Source organism: Siphateles boraxobius, unplaced genomic scaffold, assembly GCF_051911475.1.
Source record: "Siphateles boraxobius isolate OS27281-9 unplaced genomic scaffold, OSU_SipBor_1 12, whole genome shotgun sequence".
NCBI lineage: Eukaryota > Metazoa > Chordata > Actinopteri > Cypriniformes > Leuciscidae > Siphateles > Siphateles boraxobius.
Genome location: NW_027508722.1, coordinates 26,116,259 through 26,144,020, shown reverse-complemented (window position 1 = coordinate 26,144,020; position 27,762 = coordinate 26,116,259). Strand labels below are relative to the sequence as shown.

Here is a 27,762-nt window from a genome sequence, read left to right as displayed (position 1 = left end):
TGTATTTCAAATGTTATTATATTTGAAAAGATTTTTTCTTAATTATTCTAATTTATTTCTAATTATTCTAACTTTTATTACAAAAATTCCAAATTTAAAGAGATTTATGCAAGCCATTTTTATATGACTCACCCGTACTTAATGATTTACGAAAAGAAGAACACAATCTAAACACAGATGAAATCATACTAGAAAATGAAAGTGTGCCTGAAAAAGGTTTGCATGTCAAGGGCTCATTTACAATCTGGACTGACCTGTTTTTCAGCTGACAGATCACCAGAAAACATAAGCACAGGTAGTCATGCCTATGTGCGTATGAAGTCTTGACATGATTTGACTGCTTGAACCAGATAAAAACCTCTGTAAGTATCAAGCGGCAACATTCTAATCTGAAAAATGAAGCCTACCCGGAAGTGCGAAAAACTGCAATACATTGAAAATCCGCTAGGTCCCAAAAGGGAGCAAATGTCCATAGACCCCATGTTAAAATGTCCGTTTTCAAAGCATGTTTTTACAGGTTGGTCCCGTGGACTTTTATTATATTTTTCGATAGGTTCCCAGTGCCTGACAACTGTGAGGGGGGTGAATTTTTTTCTAACTCGTTAGTTAGATCGTATTTAACGTTAGATATAAAATGTATGACAAAAAGGGTGTGGTTAACTTTGATTGACAGCTTGATTGACAGCTAAACAAGCATAGGCTTCGCCAAGGAGAATGACAAGCGCCATTTTTTAATATACAATTGAAATAATACTACTGTTTTTGTATCATGAAATGTAGTTTAAAGAGTTTTTCAGGCGAGAATGTAGTTGTTTAAAGCTCAAATCTGTGGTTTATTTATAAAGATTTATGAAAATTTTATCAAGGTTTTGAGATCCAGTCGATCACCGGGCGCTCGGCGCTCATGTACCCCGCCTCGAACAGCCTTTCCTCGGCTTGTCGTTCTGACGTTTGCCGCTGACTCTGGCGTCTCTGTAGATGTTAAACCACAGTCTATGGTAAGTATATATTTTCTCCACTGTTTTAGAGAAGACACTTATTATGTATGTTATATATAAGCAATATGAGTATACTGTCAGACTTACTGTGTAAGAAAATAGATGTCTACCTAAACAAATGCTTCAGATTTACCAGTAATTACAAAAACACACAAATGGTTAACATTAATTTAACATGAACAAAACATTAACAAAAGTGAAGTGTTAACATTTTAAAAGAAGTTTAAACTTTAAGACTAATAAAGCATAGAGATCACATGACAGGTTGTGGCACATGCAATTTCCAGATGCCATGTTGGTTTAGCATAACAAGATTAAATCAGATTTTTAAATAGACATTTATATTCCATTATAACAGGATGTCAACGCTTTCACCTTGTATGAAATTTAAGACTAAACCTGTGATGGAAATACACATTACATTACATAGCCTACGTATATGTAATATTTAATGTTTAATATAAAAAGAAAACAAATTATAAACGCTGTCATAAATGCTATTTATTATTATGATATACAGTGCACTTTCATATCAACAGACAATATAATACAAAAAAATCTCCACAAAAGCACAGCATCACTGGGATTTTTGGTTGTGTAAACATAGTTTATTCTGAAGAAATCTTTTTTATCAGTGTTCTATCAGCTTTTTCATACACTGTAAACAAGTTGCTGCCTTATTTTTTTAAGTGCAATCAACAATCAGCAATAAGTCCTCATTTTTTCCAGATATAAAGAATTTTAAAGATAAAAAACATGAAGCCTACAAGATCCAGCATGTGGTGTACGGAAGCAGAGGCTGGTGCAGGGAAAGATGGGAGATGGAAAAGGGAAAATTGGTTGGATAGGCAGAAGGGATGGAGTAATGTTGACGAGCTAGAATTGAAAATAAGGATGGAGGTCGGCTTGACTGAAAATACAGGTGGAAAGAATGTAAGACGGACACAAAATCAGGCTTCAGGACATGCTACAAAGGGACAAAGTCAAATTAAGCATTCAAGAGTTTGGGTATCTGGGAGTGAAAAGACAACTTCTAAAGAAAAGATGAACAAAGATGCAAAGGGACAATGGAGGAATGAAGACTTACTAAAAGAACATGTTAGTGTAAAAAGTCCCACTAAAGGACCACGACTGGATGTCAGTTCCCATTTTTCCAGTGGGGCTGATGCCGGAGTTGGGAACAGTTCGGAACCAGGATTTGGGCTCCAGTCTAGGGTTTCTTTGAATGAAAACGTGCATCCTGGTTCCAGATTGGTGACCAGCTCTAGCACCAGTCCCAGTGGAATGTCTGTAAGTGACTACCTAATACTTCTAAAGTCACTCCGGATTAACCTGCCCAAAGGTGTTTTAAATCCTAAAGTCATCAGGCTATCACAGAATGCAGCCATCATTCAGAAAGCCCAGGATATTGTAAAAGAGCTGGAAAACTTCAAGCTTCAATTTAACAGCATTCCACGTCTTGGCTGCCGGGAACTTAAGAACTCACTGTCACTGAAAGACAATGGAAAAGTTCTTGAAATCACAGTGATGATTTTCTTTGAAAAAAGAGAAGTTTCTGAGGCAAATCTAAGAGCACAGTGGAGAAAGAATGAATCAAACACAAGCTGTGGATTCAGGTTCAGAGACAAATACAAGACAATGGCCATCTCCACACCCGCTATATACGCTACAACACAGACAAGGAGCTGGAGACAGTTAGAAGTTGGAAACAATCTTGCAAGCATTTCTGAGGGTGTGAAAGTGAATATCCATGACATTGAGAACAGAGACTATTGTGACGAATCAGCTCTCTGGACGACCTCCTCTCCTCAAAATTTCGGCAAATATTTCCAGAACCCAGCAGATGAACGTGAATGCCTCAAGTTCTACCATGAGCTGCGAACAAACAGGACAGTGAGGTACACCAAAGGTAACAAAGTCGAGTTCGGATTCATCGCTGGAAGACTAGACTTCTTAGCAGAAGTAAAAGGGGAAAAAAGAGAAAAAATGGTGATTGAGTGTAAAGGAACCACTGGAGATATGATAAGCAAAGTCTTTACTAAACCAAAAAATGGTGGTCGTTTTGCAGACCTGAATGAAACGCATGAGTACTGCTATCAAGTTCAGGCCTACATGTACATCTTAAACAGGGTAGCAAAACAAACAAAGGGCTACAACTCTGACAGGGCCGTCATGGTCTTTAGACACTACCACAAGAATGGTAGAGAACCCAGAGATTTCTACTGGAATTATCTGAGAATGAATGAAGCAACACAGCAGAAAATCAATGAATTGCGTGTTTTCTGTGAAGAAGAGGTTCTGTCCTGTTTCCTTGCTGTTCTACATCTGGTATTCCAGAAAGCCACATAAGTGAAGAACTTCTAGAAGTTATGTCTCAGTGCTGTGAAAAGCATGAAAGCAATTACAAAATTAGATGCGCTTGTAAGGACAGCGTGTTGGGTAGAAATGTGACATGTTGCGAAGCATGATGTTGCTAAAATAGATATTATTAGAATAAGGAACTATATATATATATATATATAAAGCAGTTATAGTTTTATTTCCCCATTGGTCAGTAATTCACATACCGGCCAGGATTAATAGTTTTGAATATGAAGAAGTAGACAATATCATTCTGAAGTAAGATTTTTGCTAATAATTGATTATTACTATTGCTGACGTTTAGGGTCAGGATTCCAAACTTATGTTTCTAAACAAATTGAGTTATAATTTTCCCAGTTCAAGAGGGCTAAAAACCTTTTATTAATAAGCAAGCACCTTCGAAAAAGCAGCAGCCGAATTCGCTCATCCGTTTTCATTCACTCCTTCCAGTGGACTATGATAGTTAGTGACTGTATGTTCTGATGTCGGTTAACATCAAATGATTTGCAGGCACAAAAATGAAATATAATATTTCATTTGTTTTATTTTATTTTATTTTATTTTAAAATATTTTTTTAAATGTCACATTTGTATGATTAACTTATGAACCGCCTGCAGCTCCAAAATATAAAATGCATTGTAATAACTTTGTATGAGATTTCCATTTGCATTTTCAAATGCAATTTGTACATTTGAAGTAATATGTAAATAAATGATTAATGTAAAAAATGTAAGATTAATTAATGTAAAAAATGGTATGCCTTTACTATTTAACAACACAAACTAATAAAGATCCCTTTCAGACATACCTTATTTGAGTGTCTGCCCACTCTCAACATCACTTTTTCATTTCTCTATTCTCTCGTTGGTAAAGTCTCTTGAGCCCCCCCCCCCCCTCTCTCTTCCTCTTTTTCCTGCTCCCTCCCTCTCTCCCCTGCTGCCTTGCCTCCTCTCTCTAAGAGAGTTTGTTCAATAATTGATGAATCTTGCTTACTGAAAGGGTAACAGGTCTATAGCAGTTCATTGCCCATTCATGTATCTTTCCCTCCTCCCATGGCAGGTTTTTTGAGAGGCTGTATAAACGCTACACAAACAGTTTAAGACGATTTCAGCGAGCAAATATTCACCATTGTATCTATTCAAAGCCTTTTAGTTGGTCTGTATATGTGCAGTAGTTCACCGACCTCTGATGTCAGTGGCAGGAGATGGGCATGCAAGAGTTACTCCTGTCTGTCAACAGGCAGCAGGAGACAAGGAAGGATGTAAGGAGAGATTAAATGAGAGAGTGGCAGGGGGCAGAGAGAAAAGGGAGAGAGAGAGAGAGATGCACATACATACACACACACACACACACACACACACACACACAGAGAGAGACAGAGAGAAGCCGTTAATTCCCTATCAAGAGTGATGGCCTGCATGCCTGGTTAGCATATTTCTGTGGCTCTCTGTAATAAATACTTACCATGGAGGGGAGAAACGAGAAGTTGTTCTCCAGAAAAAGAAGTTTCACTTTTGGAGCTTACGGAGGGTGAGTGAATATGACAAACAGCATTCAGTCACTACTGTAATTTGAACATAATGTTGTCTGAATTAAGGCTTTTTTTACATGTTCCGTCTTTATTCTGTGCACAGGATTGACAAGTTCATCACTGGAAATGAGAGCAGGTCAGCTTACAGTTTGGGTTTGTTGCTGTTCTCAGGTGTTTGAACCCAGTTATCGCACACAGACTTTTCCATGAATCTTGCCTCTGTGTGTTACAGCTGTGCAGAATCTGTGGGTCACAGCATACTGGATATTTTGGATTCCCCCTCCAGTGAGGCTAAGCCACTCACTTCTGCACCGTCCAGTCAGAAGGTAAGAGATCTCCCGTTTTAAACATTCTGAAGATGTTGAAAATTAAACTATGGAGATAGTAAACGCATCATGGAAACATTGAGGAGAAACTGGACAAATGACATTTTATATTGATAATATTCTGATTATACCTTGCAGGGTGCATTATCTGAAACATTCACTGTTTCTGTCATTCCTTTGTCATTTCTCTACAGGTCACTGAGTTGTTTGCAATCATTGAAAAGCTACAGGTAACGTCATGATCTTTCTCTCCACATTCTTATTCAGAGTAAACAACGCAGTGTAAATACAGTATGGTTGCAATGGTGATGATGATTTCACTGTGGTTGTCTTTGTCTGCAGGGTAGCAGATTGGATGAACAACGTTGTGAGTTCCCACCACCTCTGAAGGTAGGGGTATCCTTTTACATAGACAAAATATAAATGAGTGCTGGTTACCCAAAACTATTTGTTTATGTGAAAGTTTCAGTCTATAGATAATTATTTTAGCAAATCATAAGGGGTGTTTCTGCAACTTCAAACCACTTTTATGTACCAGGGTTTTATTTTTATTTTTTTATAAATGAAGGTCACATTTAAAATGTCATATATTTATTTTTAGAAATGTCATTTTCATCACAGAATGATATTAAACACAGTATATACTTTGTGGTGGAAGTTTCACTGTGGTGGAAATTATGTTTAAAAAAGCTGAAACTTCTAGTGATGCACATATACAGTATACTGTTAGAGGAATTTTTTTTAATGAGAGTTTTTTAGTGAGAGAGTAAAAAGTATGATTTAAAAGAGTTTTTTTTCTAATAGTCTAAGGCTAGAAGTGCCCGTTGATGAAGAAACACCCTGATACATGTACATGTTCCATACTTGTACTTATAAAATGCAAACATACCATTCAAAAGTTTGATGTCAGTAAGATTTTTTTTTTTTAAAGAAATTAATACTTTTATTCAGCAAGGACACTTTAAATGGATCAAAGAGGACAATAAAGACATTTATAATGTCACAAAAGAATTATATTTCAAATAAATGCTGTTCTTTTAAACTTTCTATTAATCAAATCCTGAAAAAATTTATTACGGTTTCCAACAAAATATTAAGCAGCACAACTGTTTTCAACATTGCTAAAATAAGAAATGTTTCTTGAGCAGTCAATCAGCATATTAGAATGATTTCTGAAGGATCATATGACACTGAAACCTGGAGTAATGATGCTGAAAATTCAGCTTTGCAACCATAGGAATAATTTTTTTTTTTTAATTTAGTAGGGATCTTAAAAAAACAAAAAAAAAATCTTACTGACCCCAAACCTTTGAACCATAGTGTATATAGTTTCAAGTTCCCATAATCACTATCGATCACTCAGACACGGCTGTTAAAGATTGGAGATGGCTTACCTCTCATCCTGCCCCCTAAATCTGGAGGTTATTGGATCGACCCTCCCCTGGATAGACATGTGGAGACCAGCCCTACTCTCTCACAGGGGGGATTTGGTCTGGAGAGCTATGACATCATGGAGAGAGATAGTGAAGCTAAAGTCTATCAGGAATTCTTCCGCCACAGAGTCAGTGATCATTTTTTCTTTCCTTTTTTTCATTTGGAAAACTTCATCGACTCTAAATATAGTTTGAATGTTTTTATTATTTTGATGCTTTTCTTTCATCTTTGCTGCAGTATCATCATTCGTTCACTGCCTGTGACCCCTCTCTTGGGCCCCTAGTTTTATCTGTTTGTCTTGAGGAAGAGGAAAATCGCCTGAGAGTCATTCTGAGGTTTGTATTTTGTAACCACCTTACATGGCATTCATTATGATGGTGTGCACTGCAGTAATAACCGACTGTACCAGATCATCCTGATAAGTTTTTATCTTCTTCTTTTTTCCATTTTATCAGAATGAAGGAGTGCTCAATTAATGGCACATTCTCTGTTTCTCTCTTTCAACAATTTCCCACGGCAGTGGAGCTGGCAAAGGTATCTCACAACCAAACAACCGGGTTTACTTCATTCACATTTGAATGAAAGTGAATAGAAGTTTAATTAGCTTTGATTTGTTTTTATTTAAGATGCTGTGCTCAAGTGTCAGCGTGTCATTTTTTGAGGCTGTGAGTTACTTAAAGGTACATCTTCACTTGTCAAATCTGTCTGCACTATGATCTGGTGGAAGTGCTAACTTGCAATTCTTCTTTTATAAACTGATAAATTCCATAAAGTAAAAACTTTTCTGACACAATCAATGCAAATCATCTCTTTTCTTTCTGCATCGAAAGGCACCAGAGGTCATAATGGCGTTTGATGAACACAGGGTGTCTCAAAACTTTAAATTCGGTGTCTTATACCAGAGAGAAGGACAGGTATGCAGATACAAAAAATATGATGCCTTGTTCACTGGTTCACCTGACATGTTCACCCGTTTTCTAATGCCAGCTTTTTTAGTTTGACTGGGCTTGACGAATAAATAGCCTAAATGGATATTTGGAATTTCTTATTACAGTAACATTATTTTTTTTCAATGTATGTGATGTAGTTAACAGAGGAAGATATTCTCAGTAACAATGAGGAAAGTGAGGAGTTTTTGGAGTTTTTATCAATACTCGGACAGACAGTCAAACTGCAAGGATTTACTGGGTAAGAGGGTTAGGACTCGCTCCTATTGATATTGATTGATACCAATGTGCCATATCTTACAACCTGATTTTACTATGTACAGCATGTTCTGGATCAACATCTTTGATGATCCTGGAACAACATTTCAATTTATTTTTTACAGTTTAGGTCAAGTTTAGGCTTACATTCAGGGTTTGGTGCTTCTACATCAGTGTTATTCACCTATTATTTCCCTCGGATGTTAGGGATAACTTATTGTTAGGGTTAGATTTAGGGGTAGGGATGGGGTTAGGGCTGCATTTTTGGACAGGGGCATTGTTTTTCGACCTCGATCAATAAAATATGTTGACCCAGGAACGCGTCTAGCTCTGCAAAATCAGGACGTAAATCGATATCAATAACAAAACATTACTTTGAAATGTGTTGTCACCTGCCAAAAGAACATCAACATTTTCCATCTCTTAGATTCAGGGGAGGTCTGGATGTATCTCATGGCCAGACAGGAAATGAAGCAGTTTTCACTTCCTTCCATGGACGCGAGATTATGTTCCATGTTGTCACCAAACTGCCGTTCACAGAAGGAGATACACAACAGGTTAAATTGAGTGTGTGTGTGTGTGTGTGTGTGTGTGTGTGTGTGTGTGTGTGTGTGTGTGTGTGTGTGTGTGTGTGTGTGTGTGTGTGTGTGTGTGTGTGTGTGTGTGTGTTTTAATGCAAATAATCAATGAACCTCTTTTACACGACTCTGTTTTGAAGTTAATATTGAGTAACTTACATTTTAGACGCAGCATTGATAGTTGCTTAATGTATTTTTGCATCGGCAATGAAAATATTTCCCCCCAAACCAATTCCAATCTGCGTCTCCCATTAACACACAGTAGTGGTGGTGATTCGTTCCCGAATAAATCTGTATGGTTGAACGAATCTGTCAAGTCACTGTTTCGTTCATGAATTAATGATTCACTAAAAAAGTCACTACTCTCGCTACCTACTGGTGTATCAAAATTGCTTAAAGAACCCCTGAAATCCTTACCACTAAGGCCTACACAGAATGGAACAATCACAGACAAGCGGAGTGACACGTGCTTGAATATCTTTGTAAAAATAAACTTAATCAGTCTTCTTTTCTGTTGAATTACAACTCCACTTTTCTGTTTTTCCTCCTCAGTTGCAAAGAAAGAGACACATTGGGAATGATATTGTTGCCCTGGTTTACCAAGAGGGTCACACACCCTTTATTTCGGATGTGATCAGATCCCACTTCTTGCATTGTTTCATTGCAGTGCGGAGAATAAAGAGAGAAAATGAGGGAGAAGGTGGAGATGGAGGATCATTTCAGGTTAAAAAAAAAAGCTACATAGCTTTATCAACACTCTCAATTATTTTATTTTATTTGCAGATTTATATTTCAATAAAAAAATACAAACATTAGAGAACCAAAAAGAACAAGTGGGGAATAAGGTGAAAAAAATAATAATAATTTACAAATAAAAATAATTAAATAAGTTCTAGCATTTTTATTGGTGGAGTTTTTTGAAGTGATGATAGTAAACGTAAATCAGAAGAAAATACGTTATAGTTAGGTTTACATTTAGGACACTAAATTATCTATTTCTTTGTTAATGTATTTACCCATCATAAAAATTAAATTTAATGAATCATCTAGCACCTTATTGTCAGAAACATCAGAGTTAAAACGCTTTATCACCATGTACTTCAAAATCTCTTGTTTGATTGACAGGTATCTATTACTGCTAGGGAGGATGTGCCTCCATTTGGCCCACCCCTTCCTACACCGCCCATTTTTACTGAGGTGAGATAACATGACTTATAATAATTCAGAGGTTTCAGCAAGGCAGCTTTCAACTCTCTTACATCTGTACAATTATTTACTATTTGGTCTCAAATAAAAAACATGGTAGACCCACTACATTTCTTTTGCCATATTGAATGTTTATAAAAATAAAATCAACAAACCTCATTTTGTTAAAAAAACAAACAACTTTTTTTAATTAGTTCCTGACAATGCTCTGTATTTCTACTTCCAGGGCTCAGTTTTAAGAGAGTTCCTTTTGACCAAACTTATAAACGCTGAAATCTCTTGTTACAAGGCAGAGAAATTCAGTCGACTAGAGGTAACCAACCAGACATAAAACACCTGAACTATCCATTCTCTTATATCACAGCCTTATTTTATAACCCTTGTGCTTCTATTTCTCTCCTTTTGTGATCTCAGTCACGTACACGTTCATCGCTCTTGGAAGCACTGCGATCTGAACTGTCTTCCCGTTCCCAATGCATGCTGGGAGAGCCGTCACTGCCCAGCGTCCCCCTCACTGAAGGGGGGAGGAGTGTTCCAGAGGGTGGTGGAGGATTCATTGAGAACTTTAAGGTAGATAATTTCAGAGCAATATACAGTAGGCCTTGATATTGTTACTGGATATTCCTTGTTACTGTTTCACATTATAATGAGCATCAAATGAATCATTTTATGTCTCCCTTTCCATATTAAGAGAGCTATTAGAGTGCGAAGCCATTCATTCGATACCTTGGGAGTACCAAAGAAGGCAGGTGGTGTACCAGGGCAGCGACCAAAGGTCAGCAAATACCAATAACACTAATATTCTACACTAATACACTAATATAACAACTGTGACATAATATATTTAATCATCATTTTTGTGGTTTTGCTAAAGTATGACCATCTTTTCATTTTTTTTTCTTACTGCTAAAACACTGGAAAAGGACGGTGAAAGGTAAGAACAAATATATGAAACATTTGATAATTTTCCTGTGATGTTAAGTGTAATGCAACTTATAGATTCTCACACAAGTTGTGTATAGCTTAATATTTTACCTCACTCACAGCGAGCAGACAAGCGGAGTGGGATACACTGAAATGAGAGGTCAAACTAGTCCCCAGGATGAACTATAGATGAAGGATGTGTCGCTATTTCAGGACTAAGCACCAAAAAGATTTGCAAGACTTCAAGATAGGTGCTTACCATCCAGTAAAGAGTGCAAAGCACAATTAATTGAATTTAATTCAAAATTTGTATTAAGGCAAGTTATGACTAGCTGCAAGTGCAATCATAAATATATGAATATATAAGATTTCATATTATGTATATCATCATTTGAATGTCTTTGAAGTGGCATAGTGTAGATTCAGTGGCTGCTTAGCTAGAACCAATGTACCCCAGTGAAGGTGGGTTTAATTTCTGGAATTGAACAATTTTTCTATCCCAACTGTGATTAAATGTGTATTTTCAAATATTTGTTTGATCTGCAATGAGACCCAATAAATCTGATTAGAACATTCTGCATTATTCAACCTGCCAGGCCCAGGTTGGGGGAAAAAGCAGTATTTTCTATCCAACCTATTATTTTCTACATCAAATATACAAAGCTATACACCTTATGTGCAAGATGTCAGTCACATCCAGTTTTTAGTTACACAAAAGTGTCATATTGCTTTATATTGCTAAGTGCGTTTTATTTTTAGGTAAACACATGTAGGACAAATAGCTTTACCACATACTGCACTTTGTTACTCTAATCACTTACCTAACAGCTAATGAACAAGAAATCTCACATTCAGATGAAAAATTAGGTGGATTCAGTAAGAACTTAGACCATATTCCACAGTCATACACTTAATTTAACTCGTCACAAAATAAAACTTTCAAGTCTTGCAACAAAACCCTTTGGTCCATTTAGAAGCCTTTGAGGTAAACCGAATTAGGAAAATGAAGCTCAATGTAATTTATGGGCAATTCATTAGTTAAAATGTTACACTTGAAAAGGACAAGTAAATACAATTTGGAATAAACCATTTTTATTGAAAATTTGAGGGAGAAACAAAAGCAAGCACTGCTGAGTGTCTCCAACCCCCTGAAAGGGAAGAGTTTAATCCTCCTCTTCATCATCACCACCTCCACCGCCACCCTGGGCCTTCTTGGCGTTCTTTCTCTTCACACGGCCAGGGCGACCACCACCATATGGTGAGCGGAGAGAGAAGTCGATGTGCTTCTGGCTGTCCAGCCTCACCACAAAGGAGGGGATGTTCACAACCTGCTTGCGCACCCTGCAAAACGACAGAAAAATAAAATGTAGCCACATGCACTAAAGGTTATTCACTTCAAGAACTGGTGTTGCTGCTCTCGAGGCCTCATTGACGAGGAATTCTTGACACCACTGACAATCTGAAAGTTACATATTTTTTTAATCACTGGCCAAGAGAATTGTAGCAACATTACAGTACAAGACCTGCTAAAGTTCCCATATACGTTACCTGGTAGACTGTTTCGTACAATAATGCACCCCAGACGTCATGGAAAGCTCTGGGTTTTGGGCTTTTATTACAAGCAAAGGTATACGGTTTAAAACACCGAATTGACCTTGCAGAATTTCATTCCAACTCCACGGGAGGAGTTTAAACATGGTCAGCTAATGAAAGAGGAAGAAAACCTCAATGCACAATTGCTCAGGGAAATGGTTTCCAATCTAAAAAAAGTCCTAAACTAAGAGGGTTCTACACATCCAGCATACTTCTGAATCTTACCGGATGTGCCTCTGACGGATGAGCACACGTGCATGGTGGATGCTCTTGGCAAGGCCAAGCTTGAAGACCTGGGTCTGCAGCCTCCTCTCCAAGAAATCCTCCACTTTCAAGCCCAGAATGTAATCAAGCTTCATCTTGCCCTCATCCAGCACTCCAATACGGACCAGACGCCTAAGCAAAGCATTACCTAGTAGAATAAGATAAAATGGTGAGAAGGCATAGATACCAAACATCAAAGTTAAAAGCAAATAAATGGCCTCATTGACGAGGAATTCTAGGCAGCACTGACAATCAGACTTGTAATATTTTAATCATTGGCCACTCAGTTTCAAATACAAGTCACATTTCATCTACCTTCGAATAGACGTCTAGCATCCTTCTCATCTAGAGTGAGAAGCTCTCTGGCAGCTTTGCGGATTTTGGCTAGAGTGAACTTCACACGCCAGACTTCTCTCTTGTTTCTGAGTCCATACTCACCTGTGGAAAAGAGGATTTATTTATACAACCACCACATTAGGGACACAAATCACAAGAAATTTTTCCTTCATTTTGTTCTCACCAATGAGTTTCAACTCCTGGTCGAGACGTGACTTCTCAAAGGGACGTCTGGGGGTGACGTATGTCTTACTACAAACCCAACTCCTGGCAACCGGCATGGCGACTTACTGACGCCTGTGAATTAAAAACATTTGATTTGACATCAATTAAAAATAAAACACATTTAAGGTTTACCACTTAACCAGCACAATGTTTCCTCTTATCTCTGCGACCGCATAAGCCTTAGTATCAAAATATTGTATACAATTCAAATTCAATACAAGGCTACAAATTCTACTTGAAGACCCATGATGTAGTCACCCGTTTAGGCGGAAATTAAACTAACACATTATGAGCATGAGAGATCACTTCATGACTAGGCCAGAACTAGGGAAACACGTTGCGCTACAAAGTGCGATAAAGCTCGTTTCTCTGCATAATGTAACCAACTAAAATACTGGACGTGAAAATCAGTTCCTTACAATGCACAAGTTTCTTAAAGTTAAATTAAAAACCTTCACAGCACGAACGGTAAGAAATTATGAAAGAAATAGGGAGGACCAGGCCGCCATTACCTGTCCGTGTCAGGCTCGCAGAGCAAAGAGAACGTGTTCCTAGCCTTGCCGGAAATTTATATACGGCTTTTAAAATACAGTACCCACAACGCTTTGCGTCTTCCGTTTAAATCACTATTTATGAATTATTTGCTTCCCCCTAGTGGCCAAAATGCGCAATTCTATAAAAAACAGAGAAATTATTTGATGTCCATTATTCACAAAGGAATTAAAAACGCCTTATTCAGAACTGGGCGAAGAGAAGACAATCACCCATGAAGAATATATGATCTTTAAGTAGAATTGGAACAGTTTTCCAAGTACATGAATGACTCAACAAAGTCATTTTACAAATGGGGAAACTTGATTCAAGTGTTGCCGGTTGTGACCTTGGTAATTAATTAGCCACTATGAACGAAAAGGCTTCTAGACATCAAATCTAAAGTTGGTCACTCTTCTTTCACTGTTTGTACATTTACATTCTGTAAATATTTTTTGTTATATACCATAAATAAGTAGCCTAATATAAAAATAAAGTATAAGATACAATGAGCATAAAGGCAGCATGCAACAAATGAGACAAATTCAGTTTTTTTCTTGACTAATTCTTTCAACAAAAATTTCTTGACTAATTCTTGCATTTAACTGATTTAGTAGCCAAAGCTTATTCTTTTTTTTACAATCACACAATACATTTCTCAAGTGTTACCTGAATTATTATTATTATTTTTAAATAAAATTGTAAACATATATTGAGTGGGTTTGGATAATAATAGTCCAGTGATTTGAATATGACACTTTGTTCAGTATTCTTGTGAAATAATTGATGATATATGTGGGCCTATTCTTAAACTTTATGATAAAACAGACTGGCCCCAGCATTAGAGCATAATTAATTGTAGAAGTTAGTAAGTTTTAACAATTAAAAATGGCGCTGAAAGAAAATTTAAAAAAAGAATTTGTTCTGATAATAATGTAAAATACTTAAATTGTCATTGGTGTTAAGTGCTTGTAAAAATGCACTTTTATCACACTCAAAGATAGTTTCCCTTTTTTCCAGGCACAATTTTTTTCAGACAAGTATGATTCTAACCGAATAGCCTGTGACTTATGTATGTGGCTTTACATTTTTTCCTTTTTATGTAGCATTTGGTTGTGTCTTTTTCAGAAAGACATGATGAGAAACATGCGTGTTATTAAATTTGGACTAAATTATGTATTACTGCATGGCTTGTTGTTTAATTTCTATTGGTGATACTAGCATAACTAAGGAGGAAGGGGGGGGGGCTATTTATAAGTAGTGTAACAGAACTCTGAGCATGTGTTTCTGTCTATCAACACACACACACACACACACACACACACACACACACACACACACACACACACACACACACACACACACACACACACACACACACACACACACACACACACACACACACACACACACACACACACACACACGCAGTGTCCCCCAGAGGTCTTTCAGTGCTGATCTCTGATGCCATTTGTGAGACAGACTAACTGGGCACTCTTAACTTTTGGAGAAGGTCTTATTTTTGCCTTTTTTAATTCTTGTTTTGTTTATTGCTTATTTGTTTTATTAGTGCAGTGAAACCCATTCTTCTTCACCTTTTCTTTTTCACACCCCTGGATCTTTTTCCTCTTCTGTTTGGATTCTAAAACTTCTCAGTCTGGTCCTTTCCTGATTCAGAAAGCTCTCCTTTCCCTCTCTCTCCTCCTAGTCTCCCATCCCTTGTAGTTCCTTTTTTTCTGTCCTTTTCTCTGGCTATGCACCATGCTGTCCTCCCCTACTGTGATCCTTCAGCCCTATGGACTCCCTGTTTACCCCCAGACAGCCTCCTGCTACCCCAGCATTGTACAGGTAAACGTGTCCTTTTCTCTCTCTGTCTCTTCCTCTTTCACACTTTCTCTAGAATATATTTTTTAATTAATTTATTTACTTAGCCTACTTATTTTAATTTAGTTTTAATTTATTGATTTATTTGTTTATTTATTTGTAAGCATTTTAGGAGACTTTCCTTGTGCAGTTTCTGTCACATGTCTGATAAACTGTTGAACAAATCAACCAATCACTGAGCAGCAAGAGTTTCTTTCTTTTGTACTAGTAAACGGTTGTCCACCAGTGGATTTGCAGTGAGGACATGCAATGCGTTTTTGTCTCTGTTAGTGAAGGACGCTGCGTCCCTCTGTTAGTTATATTTGTCCCTGAGAGGCGGCAAGCTGAAAACAGGTTCAGTGTGTGTGTGTGTGTGTGTGTGTGTGAGAGAGAGAGAGAGAGAGAGAGAGAGAGAGAGAGAGAGAGAGAGAGAGAGATTTCAGGACAGCTGATAAACGGTGTGTCTGCTCTTTATCTCTGTCACACTCGCTGTATTTATAGTTCTCGCACTGCCGATTCCCTCAAACACACAGATTAGAGATATAGAAATATATGTAGAGTCTCAGATTGCCTCATAATCAGCCTATGATAGCCTGTGACAGATTATATCTAAAGCGTAGGATTTAAGCTGCCTTCACGTGCTATCGTCGAAAAAATGAATGCGATGAGCTCGTAATCACGACTTCAGAAGTGGGAAGTAGGACATTTCCGATAGCACGTGAAGGCAGCATTTATTAACAGACATTTCCTTAGTTGCTTCTGCTACCTTGAAGGAATAGTTCAACAAAAATGCAAATTCTTACTCACCCTCAAGTCGTTTCAAACCTGTCTGATTTTCTTCTGCTGCTGAACACAAAAGAAGATAGGCTATTTTAAAGAATGTTGGTAACCAAGCAGCCATTGACTTCCATAGTATGGAAAATAAATAAATAAAGTGTTAAATATCTTCTTTTGTGTTCAGCAGAAGAAAGAAATTCAGACAGGTTTGGAACAACATGAGGGTGAGTAAATGATGACATAATTTCATATGGAATGCTATACATATACTATATTAGAAAAGCAAACACTTGTACAAATAAAATCTAATTAAAAAATAATACTGTAAAAGTATATTAATAATAATAAAACTGATATTGTTTACCAGTCAATATATTTCTGACCCCAGAATCCCACAATTGGCCAACTAGAATCAAGTATTCCAAAGAGCCTTGTAATACATGAGTATAGACTACATACACAGTTCTTGTCATCAGGACTGTGTGTGTGTGTGTGTGTGTGTGTGTGTGTGTGTGTGTGTGTGTGTGTGTGTGTGTGTGTGTGTGTGTGTGTGTGTGTGTGTTTGAATGATCCTGCAGCTGTCAGATGAGGCACCTGGCATCCTGCCTCTGATCTTTAACCCCGAACCTGACAGCTGAAGAGGCCAAACTGTGTGTGAGGGGGAAGAAATCTCGTATCTGTCAGTCTGCCTGAAATACCCTTTATCTGCTAAATAGAGCCGTTATTATGTAAATACTCTTACTGTAACAATTGGGATGACAAACTGAACAGTTTATGTTCAGATTGCGGAAGATAACTAATGGTGTTTTTGAACAATTATATCATGTTTATGATTGTTCTCCATAACCCCTGCCAGAACATGGTCTGGTATTGTTTATTTAAGTTATTCTGTTGTGAACAAAAGCAGTACTTGTTGAATAAAGCTTCCAAAGTATCAAGGTACTTGAAGTCTGACATGCACTTCTTAATTTTGATCTTTGATTTGGTTTACAGCCAGCAACAACAGCACACCGAGTGACATTTTGAGTCAGCAATCTGTAGTGTTTCAGTTTTCTCACAACACCTGTTACATTTTGTAAATCTTGTTAAGGGGTATCAAGTTGCTCCTGTGGTTTTTTTGTTAAAGAATGAAAGTATATATTGTACAGTGGTTACAGAAAACATTGTAATTATGGTAATAATACCACAATGCTGAACAGCTCTGATGAGAAACAGACACTGATGTAACATAATATTTTTGTTTCTGTTGAAGGAATCTAAGTGTGCATGCTGTGATATTTAATCAGAGCTGTGTCTTTTAGTATCACAGTTTATCAGTGAAGTCTTAATTTACTCTGCCTTATCTGCTTGGCGATAAAGAGTAAACAATCTGGTTGGTCTGGTATAAATAGATCAAGGTCATTGTATTCCATGCATTGAACATGATTAAGATAACTGAGTTTTACAGAGCAGGAACACTGAGGTGTTTGTAAGAATCAACTTTTTTTATCCAAACAGACATGTGTCTGTTGAGTGTCTACAGTGTAGGGTTGATGATTGACATGAACAAATGAACACAGCTGGTGTAAAGACCCCCATTGAGACAGGTTTGGTGCTCTGTGATTGGTGGGTGCGAGGGACTTATGGTGAGGTGGGCGGGTGAAAGCTTTGCATTAAAAGCATGCTTCAGTTGTTGGTGAGTATTGGGCTGCCTGTGGAATGCACTGAAGGGGTGAGATATAAATCATTTATAATACATTTATACGTTTTTTTTTATAAATTGTGTCTTTGCTAAGACTTGTATGTGATGTCTGGTTTAGTTGTGTTTAGTAGGCTACTTATGATATGTGAGGTGCAGTCTGCAAACAGACTTTAACGGGCTTCTTTATTCTAGTTGGTAAATTCAGGTCAGTTTTATTTGGCATTTTTTATAAGTACATTTTCGCTGTCTTCCAGAAAGTATTTTTGTGAAAAAACGAATAAGAGTATTTATATTAAATATGAAGGCCTAAATCAGAGTATGAAAATAAATCCTGCATTTAAAGGGATAGTTCCCCCAAAAATGAAAATTGAGTCATCATTATTTTACTCAACCTCATGTCCAAACCTGCATGAGTTTATTTCTTTTGCTGAACACAAAAAATATATATTTTAAAGAATGTTAGTGTAGACAATTGATGGATCCCATTGACTTCCATTGTATTATTCCCCCATACTATGGAATCAATGGAATCCATCAATTGCCTAGTTATACCATCATTCTATAAAATATCTTCTTTTGTGGCAGCAGAAGAAATGAACTCATACAGGTTTGGAACAACATGAGGGTGAGTAAATGATGACACAATTTTCATTTTTGGGGGAACTATCCCTTTAATTTCAGACAGATCTTTTCTCTCATTTTACCTAATTCTTGAACAGTTTATGATCAGTTTGAACAGAACTTATTTTTCTGTTAGTAAACAGCATCTCTATCTCATTATAGGGTGCCGCCGCCCAAGAGGCGGGGCCAGGCAATGGTGACCCGTCACTTCCCCAGGTCTATGCCCAACCCCCTTCATACCCTCCACCTGGACAAGCCCCACCCACACCTGCTGCCCGACTGCCACCCCTCGATTTCGCTGCTGCCCACCCAAACCCTGAATATGCAGATCATCATCAATTGAGAGTCTACCAGGGCCCTCAGCACGACGGGACGGAGTCTATACCTGCCAATAACACAGTAAGATTGATTACCTGATCAATAAATGACTGGATAAAGAGTGTTTTAGAGAAGAATATGATCTTAAACATCAGTTAACACAGGGAAGTATCTAAAGTAGAGAAATAACTTAAAAAATAGAAATAGCTTTAAAGTGGAAATGTTTTTGTTATTATAAACAAAAATGTAACTTAAAAAAAAACAAGTGAATATATAAATCAAGCACAAACATTTATTTAAATAATCTAATGCTGCAACAGTCAAGCAGTGCCCATATGAGTATAAACAATTATTATTTTACAGTGGGCAACACTGCAAATGCTGTGAATTCTGTATATACATACAGTAAAATCAGCGTATATTCAGATGTATTTGCGTCAGAGAAGGTATGTCAGGAATATATATGGGCTGCTGATATATAATCTCATGCTTCGGTCCTCTGGGATCTCCTGTCTGAGCTAAAAATATCTCTCCTTTACACATCCTGCCTTTGCCTTGTCCATGTATGGCAATTCAGCTGGCTCAGGGCACCATATAGAGTATTTAAGTTTACTATGGAAGAAAAATCTCTGTATTTACTCTTAACATGACTTACATTCATTTAGATTCTGAGCAATATCTTAATATACTGATGGGGGTTTTCAAAATGGGGGTCCAGGAACCAAAATGTATTTTAGGTTAGGTTTAAAAGTAACAAGCTAACCTAAGATATATATTCATTTATAGCCTATATTAGTACGCTATGGATAATACTATTGATTCCCCCTTCCATATGAAAAGCGCTTTGAGTACCTATAAAAATTTAACAAATTATTAATATTATTATATGTATATGTATAATTTAATATTATTACTGTTCCATTTGCTTTCAATAACCTGGTTGAAATTCACAAGATTATTTTAACATTATTAAATTGTAATTTAGTTAATTTAGTGTATTCATTTGTTTGATTTTAGTCAAAATTTCTAACAATACGAAATGCTAATATATATATATATATATATATATATATATATATATATATATATATATATATATATATATTATATATATATATATATATATATATATTGCCAACTTATCACAAAGTAAATATATATAGCCAACTTATCACAAAGTAAATATTCTCCAGATAATATAATAATAATATGCTTTGGCTTCAGCAAAGACAATATAATTTTGTACATGCTGCATGTTGTAATATATAATGACGCTTAATATTTTAAATACATGAAATTATATAGCTGTTTATATTTTAGCATGATGATAATCATATTTTTGAGTTCATGGCATCAAAAAGTTTGAAAACCCCTAAAATATATCCCCAGTGAATCAATCTGAGATACATTAATTTAGTTGAATAGCTCAAATAAATTATTATTACTATGACTGTGACTTTTTTTTCATCCAGTTTTTCAGTGTGATCAGTGCAATGAAATGCATTTACTAATGTTTTTAAGGCACCAGTACTGAAATGCCAGTCATGAGCCCAGATGTAAAGATTGTCTTTAAAGGACAATCTGTAATTGCTGAAATTGTCTCTTGGACCCATGCCATAACTTTAAGTTCTTAAAGTTCTTTAAGTTCACCATGGACATGACTGATGTGTTTTTTTAGAATGCGTTTTGGGCCATTACTAATGCCTCATCGGGTATAGTAATTCAGAAGGCCATTTTAAGTTTAACAAAGGAATTGTGGGAAGGACTGAGAGTAATAATTTCACTATGAAAGTTTTTTTTTTCCACTGAAAAAGTTCATGCAATGAGTTCTCTTTCTCTGTCACACCATCTTCTGTCCACATTGCTTATATCACTAAGGAGCGCCAGATATTGGGACTATGAGACGCCGCCGTGGAGGGAGGGGTCAAGGGGGGGAGTCAGACGGGATGACCCCTCCCCCCTCATCTATGTTAACCAGGTCCAGTTCAGAAAAGCACTCTGCATCGTGACGTGATATCATCACATACCTTCCCATCACACCTTCCCTCAATCTGTCACTTTTCCCAAAACCCTCCCTGGCCTGTGTCTCTGGATGAATGTAATGATGATGATGATTCAACAGTATTTTCTGTGTGACTGTCTGCTGTCGTAGTCATTACAGCTAGCAATCAGCCCGGCCAGCTCAGAGTTAACCATAACCATGATCTGTTTGTGTGTGTGGATGCGTGTGTGTGTGTGTCTGTGCGTAAATCTCTTCTACTCTTTTTTCCTTATTAATACTTCTGTCTTGGTTCAAAAATGGCACAATGTTGCAGTTTTGCAATCAACCTGTAAAATGATATGCTGAAATGCGTACGCTGCTTTAATTCCCCTGTTTAGAGCTTCTGTCTTTTACTTTCCGTTTTGGGGTTCACTCGGTTCTAGACCCTTCCTTCCCCTTTTGCCCCACCAACACCCATCATTTCTATTTTTGTGCTCTTTTTATTGTGATGATTCTGGAGATTGTACAATTGAGGGAACACTAAGGAGGGTTAGTCATTACAGTGGAATTTATTTATAGAAATGGAATTATTTAGGAATTATGCAACTTCTGGTGAAATGCACTGAGAATGGGCCGATGAATTAAACTCTTCTTACTCATAATTGAATCTATAGGGAAACATTGATATTGAAATTTCTGGTTGAGACTGATAAACAATAAATATTTTTATGTTATGGGCAACAATCGATATTATGGCAGATAATATAAATTATATTATATACACACACACACGAAGTCCATTGTACTTAGTTTTTTTTTAAAGAAAATTAAACATGTTTTAGTGTTTAAATAAATTGAAGCATCTCAACATGGTAGGTCAAAGATATTTGAGAAAAAATGATTTTGAGAAGTATACAGTCTGAATCAGTCCTCTGAGAGGAGGGACCTCAGGGATGATGGTTAGATAGTTTGAAAAATTTAAAATAAATAAATAAAAAAGAACATTTTTATGTAGAATCAAAGGAAGGGAACATGATGAACCGAATGCACCCCCTTTTTTCTGCCCAGATTAGAGCTGTTTTGTTGCCCTTTACCCTTTATATCTCAGTATTGCAGTTCTGTAATGGATGAGTTAAATCAGAGGTCATTTAGCCTTTCTGCTTTAACTTTTTCCATCGTTATAAAATAGATATGGAATTGGCCATCTGTCTGTCCTTCTTTCTCGTTCTAATGACTCTATCATTTGCATAACAATTTTTTCCACTGCTTTGAGATTCACTTCAGAAAATGCGTAGTGCCCACACATTTTCTTTTTTTTACCTAAAAATCTTTTTGACCTTTATCACCATTTTCCCTTCCTCTTTTTCACCATTTTCCCTTTCATTCCTCTACTTTGTCACGCTATGCTCGCCTACTCTTTTTCTTCTAGCTATTGGCTCTTTCTGTTTTTGAACATTTTTAATACACTTTCTTTTGACTTCTTAATCCATTTTTTAATGGTAACAGTTGTGCCGTTTGGTGAGGTAGGCTGTGCAGACATACAGACTGGCATCGTGATGCATTGTGGGATAATGTATGTGTTGGGTTTGAAGCACAAAACACTCCTATGTATTGATCTGCATGGGGGCATTTTATTCACAGTCATGTACAATCAGTGCAATAGGAAATACTGTGTAACCATGCATTACATATGACAATATTTCAGTTGCGGCACTCAGAAAGTTACACGTTGTTAAGTATGCTAGTAATCTTTAATGACTTTAAGCTGGTATTGACTTCACTGAAGTTAAAATTGGACTGTGCTGTATTTTCAATGCAAATTGTGTTTTTTTATTTCTAACAGGCATGTACTTAGACAGCTCACTAAAATGGGAAACTTGTTCACATTTCCTCACTTTTGCTTGAGAGGAATCACTGGATGAGGAATGCTCCTTTACGTTTTGTTGTGGTCACTTTATAAAACCAGTTTTCTCCCAATAAAATGTTAGATTGCAGTAAGTTTTATAAGAGATCTTATACCATAAGAACTAAAGGTTTGTTGTCATGAAATGCATACTAATGTTTTTTTCTATTATTCTCTTTAACTCCCTCCTCACTCTTTCTACGTCTGTTCCCTCTTTCTGCTCCAACATTTTCTCCCTTCCCTATCTTTCATTCCTGTCACCCTCATAGGATGATTCTTTGGCACCTGTAACATCGGACCCACAGTCTCTTACTGTGGCATCTGGAAGTGGAACAGGAAGTGGAAGTGAGGAGGAAGGAGTGGGGAAGGCCCAACCCAAAAGGCTCCATGTTTCCAATATCCCCTTTAGGTTTCGGGACCCAGACCTGAGGCAGATGTTTGGGGTAAGAGCATATGCGTCTGTCCTAAATGTAAGGCATAACTCATTTTTTTTTTTGGCAATTAAATATCGCCCAACAATGAACATTCAGTTATCATTTACTCAGAATCATGTCATTCCAAATCTGTATGACTTTCTTCCGCAGAGCAATAAAAAAGATATTTTGTGAAATGTTTAAACATTTTTATATATAATTTAAGTCAAATGAGGTTTAAAATAACATTCAAACCACCTGACTTTCATTGTATGGACAAAAAAAATACTACGATATTTTTCAAAGTATCTTCTTTTGCACTTTACAGAAGAAAGAAATGAATACAGGTTTGGAACAACATGAGAGTTAGTAAATGATGTCCGAATGCTCATTTTTGAGTGAAGTATCCCTTCAGCTAAACCCATTTCCATACAGTATGTGGAACTGTTTAGTCAATATATATATATATATATATTTTTTTTCTTCTATCTCTCAGCAATTTGGCAAGATTCTAGATGTTGAGATCATCTTTAATGAGAGAGGGTCAAAGGTCAGTAGGTCTAGCAGGTGTGTTGAGTTAGTCACTTCTTTATTTGAGTTTCAACTCTGATTCAATTTGATTTCAATCCTTTCTTTAGGGTTTTGGATTTGTGACATTCGAGAGTGCAGGGGAGGCAGATAGAGCGAGAGAGAAGCTCAACGGAACGATCGTCGAGGGAAGGAAGATTGAGGTATGAGGATAAGTTACTGTGTTAGGGAGAAGGGACAACTAAACAACTAAATGACTCTGATCCTCAGGTGAACAACGCCACAGCGAGGGTGGTAACAAAAAAGCCCCAGACGCCATTAGTGAACGGTGAGCTTCCTTCATAATGTTCTGCCCCCAAAAAACTTGTAACTCATTGTTACTATGAAAATTAAAGGGTTGATAGAATTCAGCTCTCACTTATTTGTCTATTCCTGTAGCTGCTGGCTGGAAAATCAATCAAGTAATGGGTGCCATGTACGCCCCCGAACTTTACACAGGTATGGGTATTTTTAATCCTAACCTTTTTTCCATTTTTGAATTAAAAAACGTAATAGTTATCAGAACTTTCCTGTCCTAAATTGATTTTAGAACATGTGATTTTTTGTTTTGCCCTCTGATATTATCTTTTTGGGTTTAATAGTCGCCAGCTTCCCTTATGCTGTTCCCACGCCGACCTTGGCCTACAGAGGCTCTGGCCTCCGTGGACGCGGTCGGGCAGTCTACAATACAATCCGCTCCGCTGCAGCCGCAGCCACACCAACTGCAGTACCAGCCTATCCCGGGTCAGTAACTCTCTCAGTGGCCATGTTATGACTACAAAATGTTTAGTTAGTATTTACACTATACTGGAATTATTGAACTCATGTTATTATGTAATATACATTAAATTAAATTAAACTTACAATAAATGTGAATTTAATTGTAATTTATATTATTTAATTTTATTTTTGGCGTTATGTAATGTCCCTACTTTCTATCTCCTGCAGAGTGGTGTATCAGGACGGATTGTATGGTGCCGAGGTCTATGTACGTTACCAGTCAACTTTTACCTTTGTACCGGCACATTTCTGAGAGTTTACTGTTACTTGGTGTAGTCACATCTAGTCTTAACCATAAAGTACTTTACCAACCATAGGCTGAAGATCTTTAGGAAGGAAAAGACACATCTAGGCCTATATAGAAATGTGATTACTTAAAATGAAAGTCACAAGATGCGTTAATAGTGGTTGTGAGTGTGGGAAAGAGCTGGTAGAGAATGTGACTCATCATGCACTGCCAGGATCCTGCAAAAGCCTAAATATAGACTACTACAATTAACTGCAGTTTCTAGGTGAAATGTCCACTGAAAGGATTTATCGAAGTTTATATGATTTTCAAGGCTGACTCCTAACACAAACAAATTTAAACATACCTGGAAACTGTATGTTGAATTTTAAAATCCAAGCACAAAGCATTTTCTGATGCATTGAAGGTTTCACTGATAAAACCAGGGTGCTCCATGAGGACTGCCCCTCTAACAAACAGGGTTTAAATAGTTTTCTGAATGAATAATGCAATTCTTCAAACTTCCTGTCTTTAGGGAGGATATCCAGCTACATATCGAGTCGCCCAGTCGGCCTCAGCAGCTGCAACAGCCACATACAGTGATGGGTAAGAACATCAATCTATCTATCCATCCATCCATACATCCATCCATCTTTTCTTATTTATTTATTTAAATTTAAGATACGGAAGAGTCTATACCACAGCAACAGACCCCTACCATCACTCAGTGGGACCCACCACCACTTATGGAGTTGGAACAATGGTAAGTTACAAACTGAAAAACTGTGCATGGCGAGTACGGTCAGTTGTAATTAAACACGCTTTCTTGACCGATTGATATGACAGAATGTCTGATTTATTCTGTTTTGTTTACAGGCAAGTTTGTACCGTGGAGGCTACAACCGCTTTACACCGTACTGAACGAAAACTACTCTCTGACCCACCCTCTCTTTTTATATTGGCTGGAAAATGACGAGACTTCATGAACCACTCTCTTCTGAGGAACCATTTGACCTTTAAGATTGTAAATACTGCTGATATTTATTGAGGAAAAAAGACAAATCCAGCCTGAAAATATAATTATTTATATTAGGGACTTTTATTTAATTCCTAATTTAAGAAAATATCCCATCAAAAAAGAAAAGTACATACATACTTATCAAACTGCACAGTGTCTAGCTTATTATTGTGTTTTGGTTATCGACAGTACATACTGATACTATCATAATAGTGCCATGATATGCAAGTCATCATGTGCTCATAGAGCCTCACAGGTAGATGACAGGCCTAACCAAGCAGCCCAACACTGTAATTTTATTACAACCTCTGGATCTGTTGCACTGCTGAATGCTGATTTTATACAATAGACAAAGAGAAATACCTAGTGGAACTTCCCCCTGAGAGAAATACAAAACTCTGAACTTGTCTAGTATGTATAGGACTGTGTGTGTGTTTGTTGGAGTTTCTTTGGAGTGTTTGAGTGTGTGTAATTTTTCTGCTGTCACAAGCATTATTGTGAGATACAGCAATGACACTGGGGTGGGTGATATTTTTCTCACAATGTAATCTACCTCTGAGCTAAACATCTCTTTATTATATCTATCTATCTATCTATCTATCTATCTATCTATCTATCTATCTATCTATCTATCTATCTATCTATCTATCTATCTATCTTTTTACAAAAAATCTGCGGTGCTTTCCTTACTGATTTTCTCCAGTCATTTCCTGTTACGTCATGCTGTTCAGCTGCGTCATGTCTGTTCACCTTCATTTTTTTCCTCTGTTAATTTTCTGCTGTCAAATGCTGTTTTTGCTTCAGCATGTAACTTTTGTATTCTTATTCTGTCTTTATTCTTCTCTTTTACCACTTTCACCTTCTTTTTTAATGCTTATTTTATCCTCTTTTGTGCTTTATTTCCCTTTACTGTCTGCTTTTAATGACTTTCTGCTTTCTTAAAGGCTTAGTAGTGCATTAATGTCTGCTTAAGATCATTTTTAAATTCCAAATTACTGATTCAAAAATCAAATTGCTGAATCAGAATGTAGACTATCTAGATGTTTTCTCTCTTTCTCTCTAGGGAACTGTTCTGTACCTTTCTTTCTTTCTTTCTTTCTTTCTTTCTTTCTTTGGCTGGTTGGCTTGATTGTTTTCTTTTACTATTAAATGTTAGTGTCCCCACTTTTAATATTACATTTTTATTCTCACATGAGTCACGCCATCTTATTTCCATTTGACTGTTTTTCTATCTCTCATTCCTTCTCTGGGGTGATATTGTTGTTGTGCACGTGCTTTCACTCATGCATATTTTTGTGATCTATCTTATTATCTGATTATGTAACTCTTCCTTCACTTCGACTCTCTCTGTGCTTATAAGGCTTATTTAATATTCTTACAGCTGATTTATTTTCTCCTGTCTTCTTTCTTTTCACCTCTTTTTCTTCTTTTTCATTACTTCCTTTCTGCCCGTTCTTTCTTTGCTTCTGCATTTAACATGTTATCTTTTAGATTTCCGTGCATTTCTCTTAGTGTTGTTTGCAGAGTTTATTTTCTTTAGTTTAGTTCACTTAATAATTTCTTTCTCTTTTTTCTCTCTTTCTTCCAGACAGTTTGATTATTAATTTATCTCACATCCATTATAGGACCCAATGATGTCATTGCTATATATTTTTTTCCCAACTCACTAAAGTGTAAGCTTTAACTCTGTGGCTGAATTGTACATTAAAAGAGTTTAATGACGTTTAAAATTTGTGTCTGATCATTGAGCAGAATATTTGTTATTTCATTATGATAATTTTTAAACATAACAGCAAATAACACTTTTCAAACACCTTCTCCGATTAAGTTTTCTCATGTAGCGGATCACTGGTCACACCGCAACCTTTTTTAAGGTGTTTAGCAGCATAAAATGGGATAGGTTTACAACAATTATCTCTGTGTTTCATAGTCTCTCCTCAGAGTGCTTCACTCAGACTAGGGTGAATTAGTGTAATGTGAGACACTGTCTAATGTGGGACACCTAAGCTTCAGTGCATTTAACTCTTCTTAAACAACATTAAAATGAACATGACTGGTGTTGAATACAAGCAGGGGTGTCAAGTAAATTAAATCAAATGAC

The 27,762-nt window shown here is 36.7% G+C and overlaps 3 protein-coding genes across 6 annotated transcripts; 2 read left to right on the top strand and 1 right to left on the bottom strand.

Annotated features, from left to right (window-relative positions):
• Positions 1-180: 180 nt before the first annotated feature.
• On the top strand, positions 181-11,092 carry rap1gapl (RAP1 GTPase activating protein-like). Its single transcript, XM_077216378.1, has 20 exons — positions 181-362; positions 1,728-4,890; positions 4,995-5,027; positions 5,124-5,217; positions 5,412-5,447; positions 5,560-5,607; positions 6,581-6,778; positions 6,889-6,986; positions 7,107-7,185; positions 7,278-7,331; positions 7,482-7,565; positions 7,739-7,839; positions 8,284-8,413; positions 8,987-9,157; positions 9,560-9,631; positions 9,867-9,953; positions 10,055-10,210; positions 10,332-10,415; positions 10,564-10,574; positions 10,687-11,092. The coding sequence occupies exons 2-20, from the start codon at positions 4,826-4,828 to the stop codon at positions 10,751-10,753; spliced, it is 1,668 nt and encodes a 555-aa protein (XP_077072493.1). The 5' UTR covers positions 181-362; positions 1,728-4,825; the 3' UTR covers positions 10,754-11,092.
• A 547-nt stretch (positions 11,093-11,639) lies between these two features.
• On the bottom strand, positions 11,640-13,522 carry rps9 (ribosomal protein S9). The gene is made up of 5 exons (XM_077216388.1): positions 13,495-13,522; positions 12,942-13,054; positions 12,737-12,859; positions 12,383-12,569; positions 11,640-11,905 (listed from the first exon to the last, which is right to left on the bottom strand). Exons 2-5 carry the CDS (start codon positions 13,036-13,038, stop codon positions 11,728-11,730), a joined length of 585 nt encoding a protein of 194 aa, XP_077072503.1. The 5' UTR covers positions 13,039-13,054; positions 13,495-13,522; the 3' UTR covers positions 11,640-11,727.
• Positions 13,523-14,834: 1,312 nt separating this feature from the next.
• rbfox1l (RNA binding fox-1 homolog 1, like) lies at positions 14,835-27,391 on the top strand. 4 transcript variants are annotated; one of them, XM_077216348.1, is made up of 13 exons: positions 14,835-15,026; positions 15,170-15,361; positions 18,618-18,854; positions 22,927-23,100; positions 23,567-23,620; positions 23,709-23,801; positions 23,869-23,926; positions 24,037-24,096; positions 24,240-24,381; positions 24,586-24,625; positions 25,179-25,249; positions 25,325-25,406; positions 25,520-27,391. In XM_077216348.1, exons 2-13 carry the CDS (start codon positions 15,275-15,277, stop codon positions 25,562-25,564), a joined length of 1,143 nt encoding a protein of 380 aa, XP_077072463.1. In that variant the 5' UTR covers positions 14,835-15,026; positions 15,170-15,274; the 3' UTR covers positions 25,565-27,391. The 4 variants fall into 4 exon arrangements, with proteins under 4 accessions (XP_077072463.1, XP_077072453.1, XP_077072469.1 ...); XM_077216338.1 differs by having other exon boundaries at positions 14,839-15,361; XM_077216354.1 differs by lacking the exons at positions 14,835-15,026; positions 15,170-15,361 and adding an exon at positions 17,752-17,864.
• The last annotated feature ends 371 nt before the right edge of the window (positions 27,392-27,762 follow it).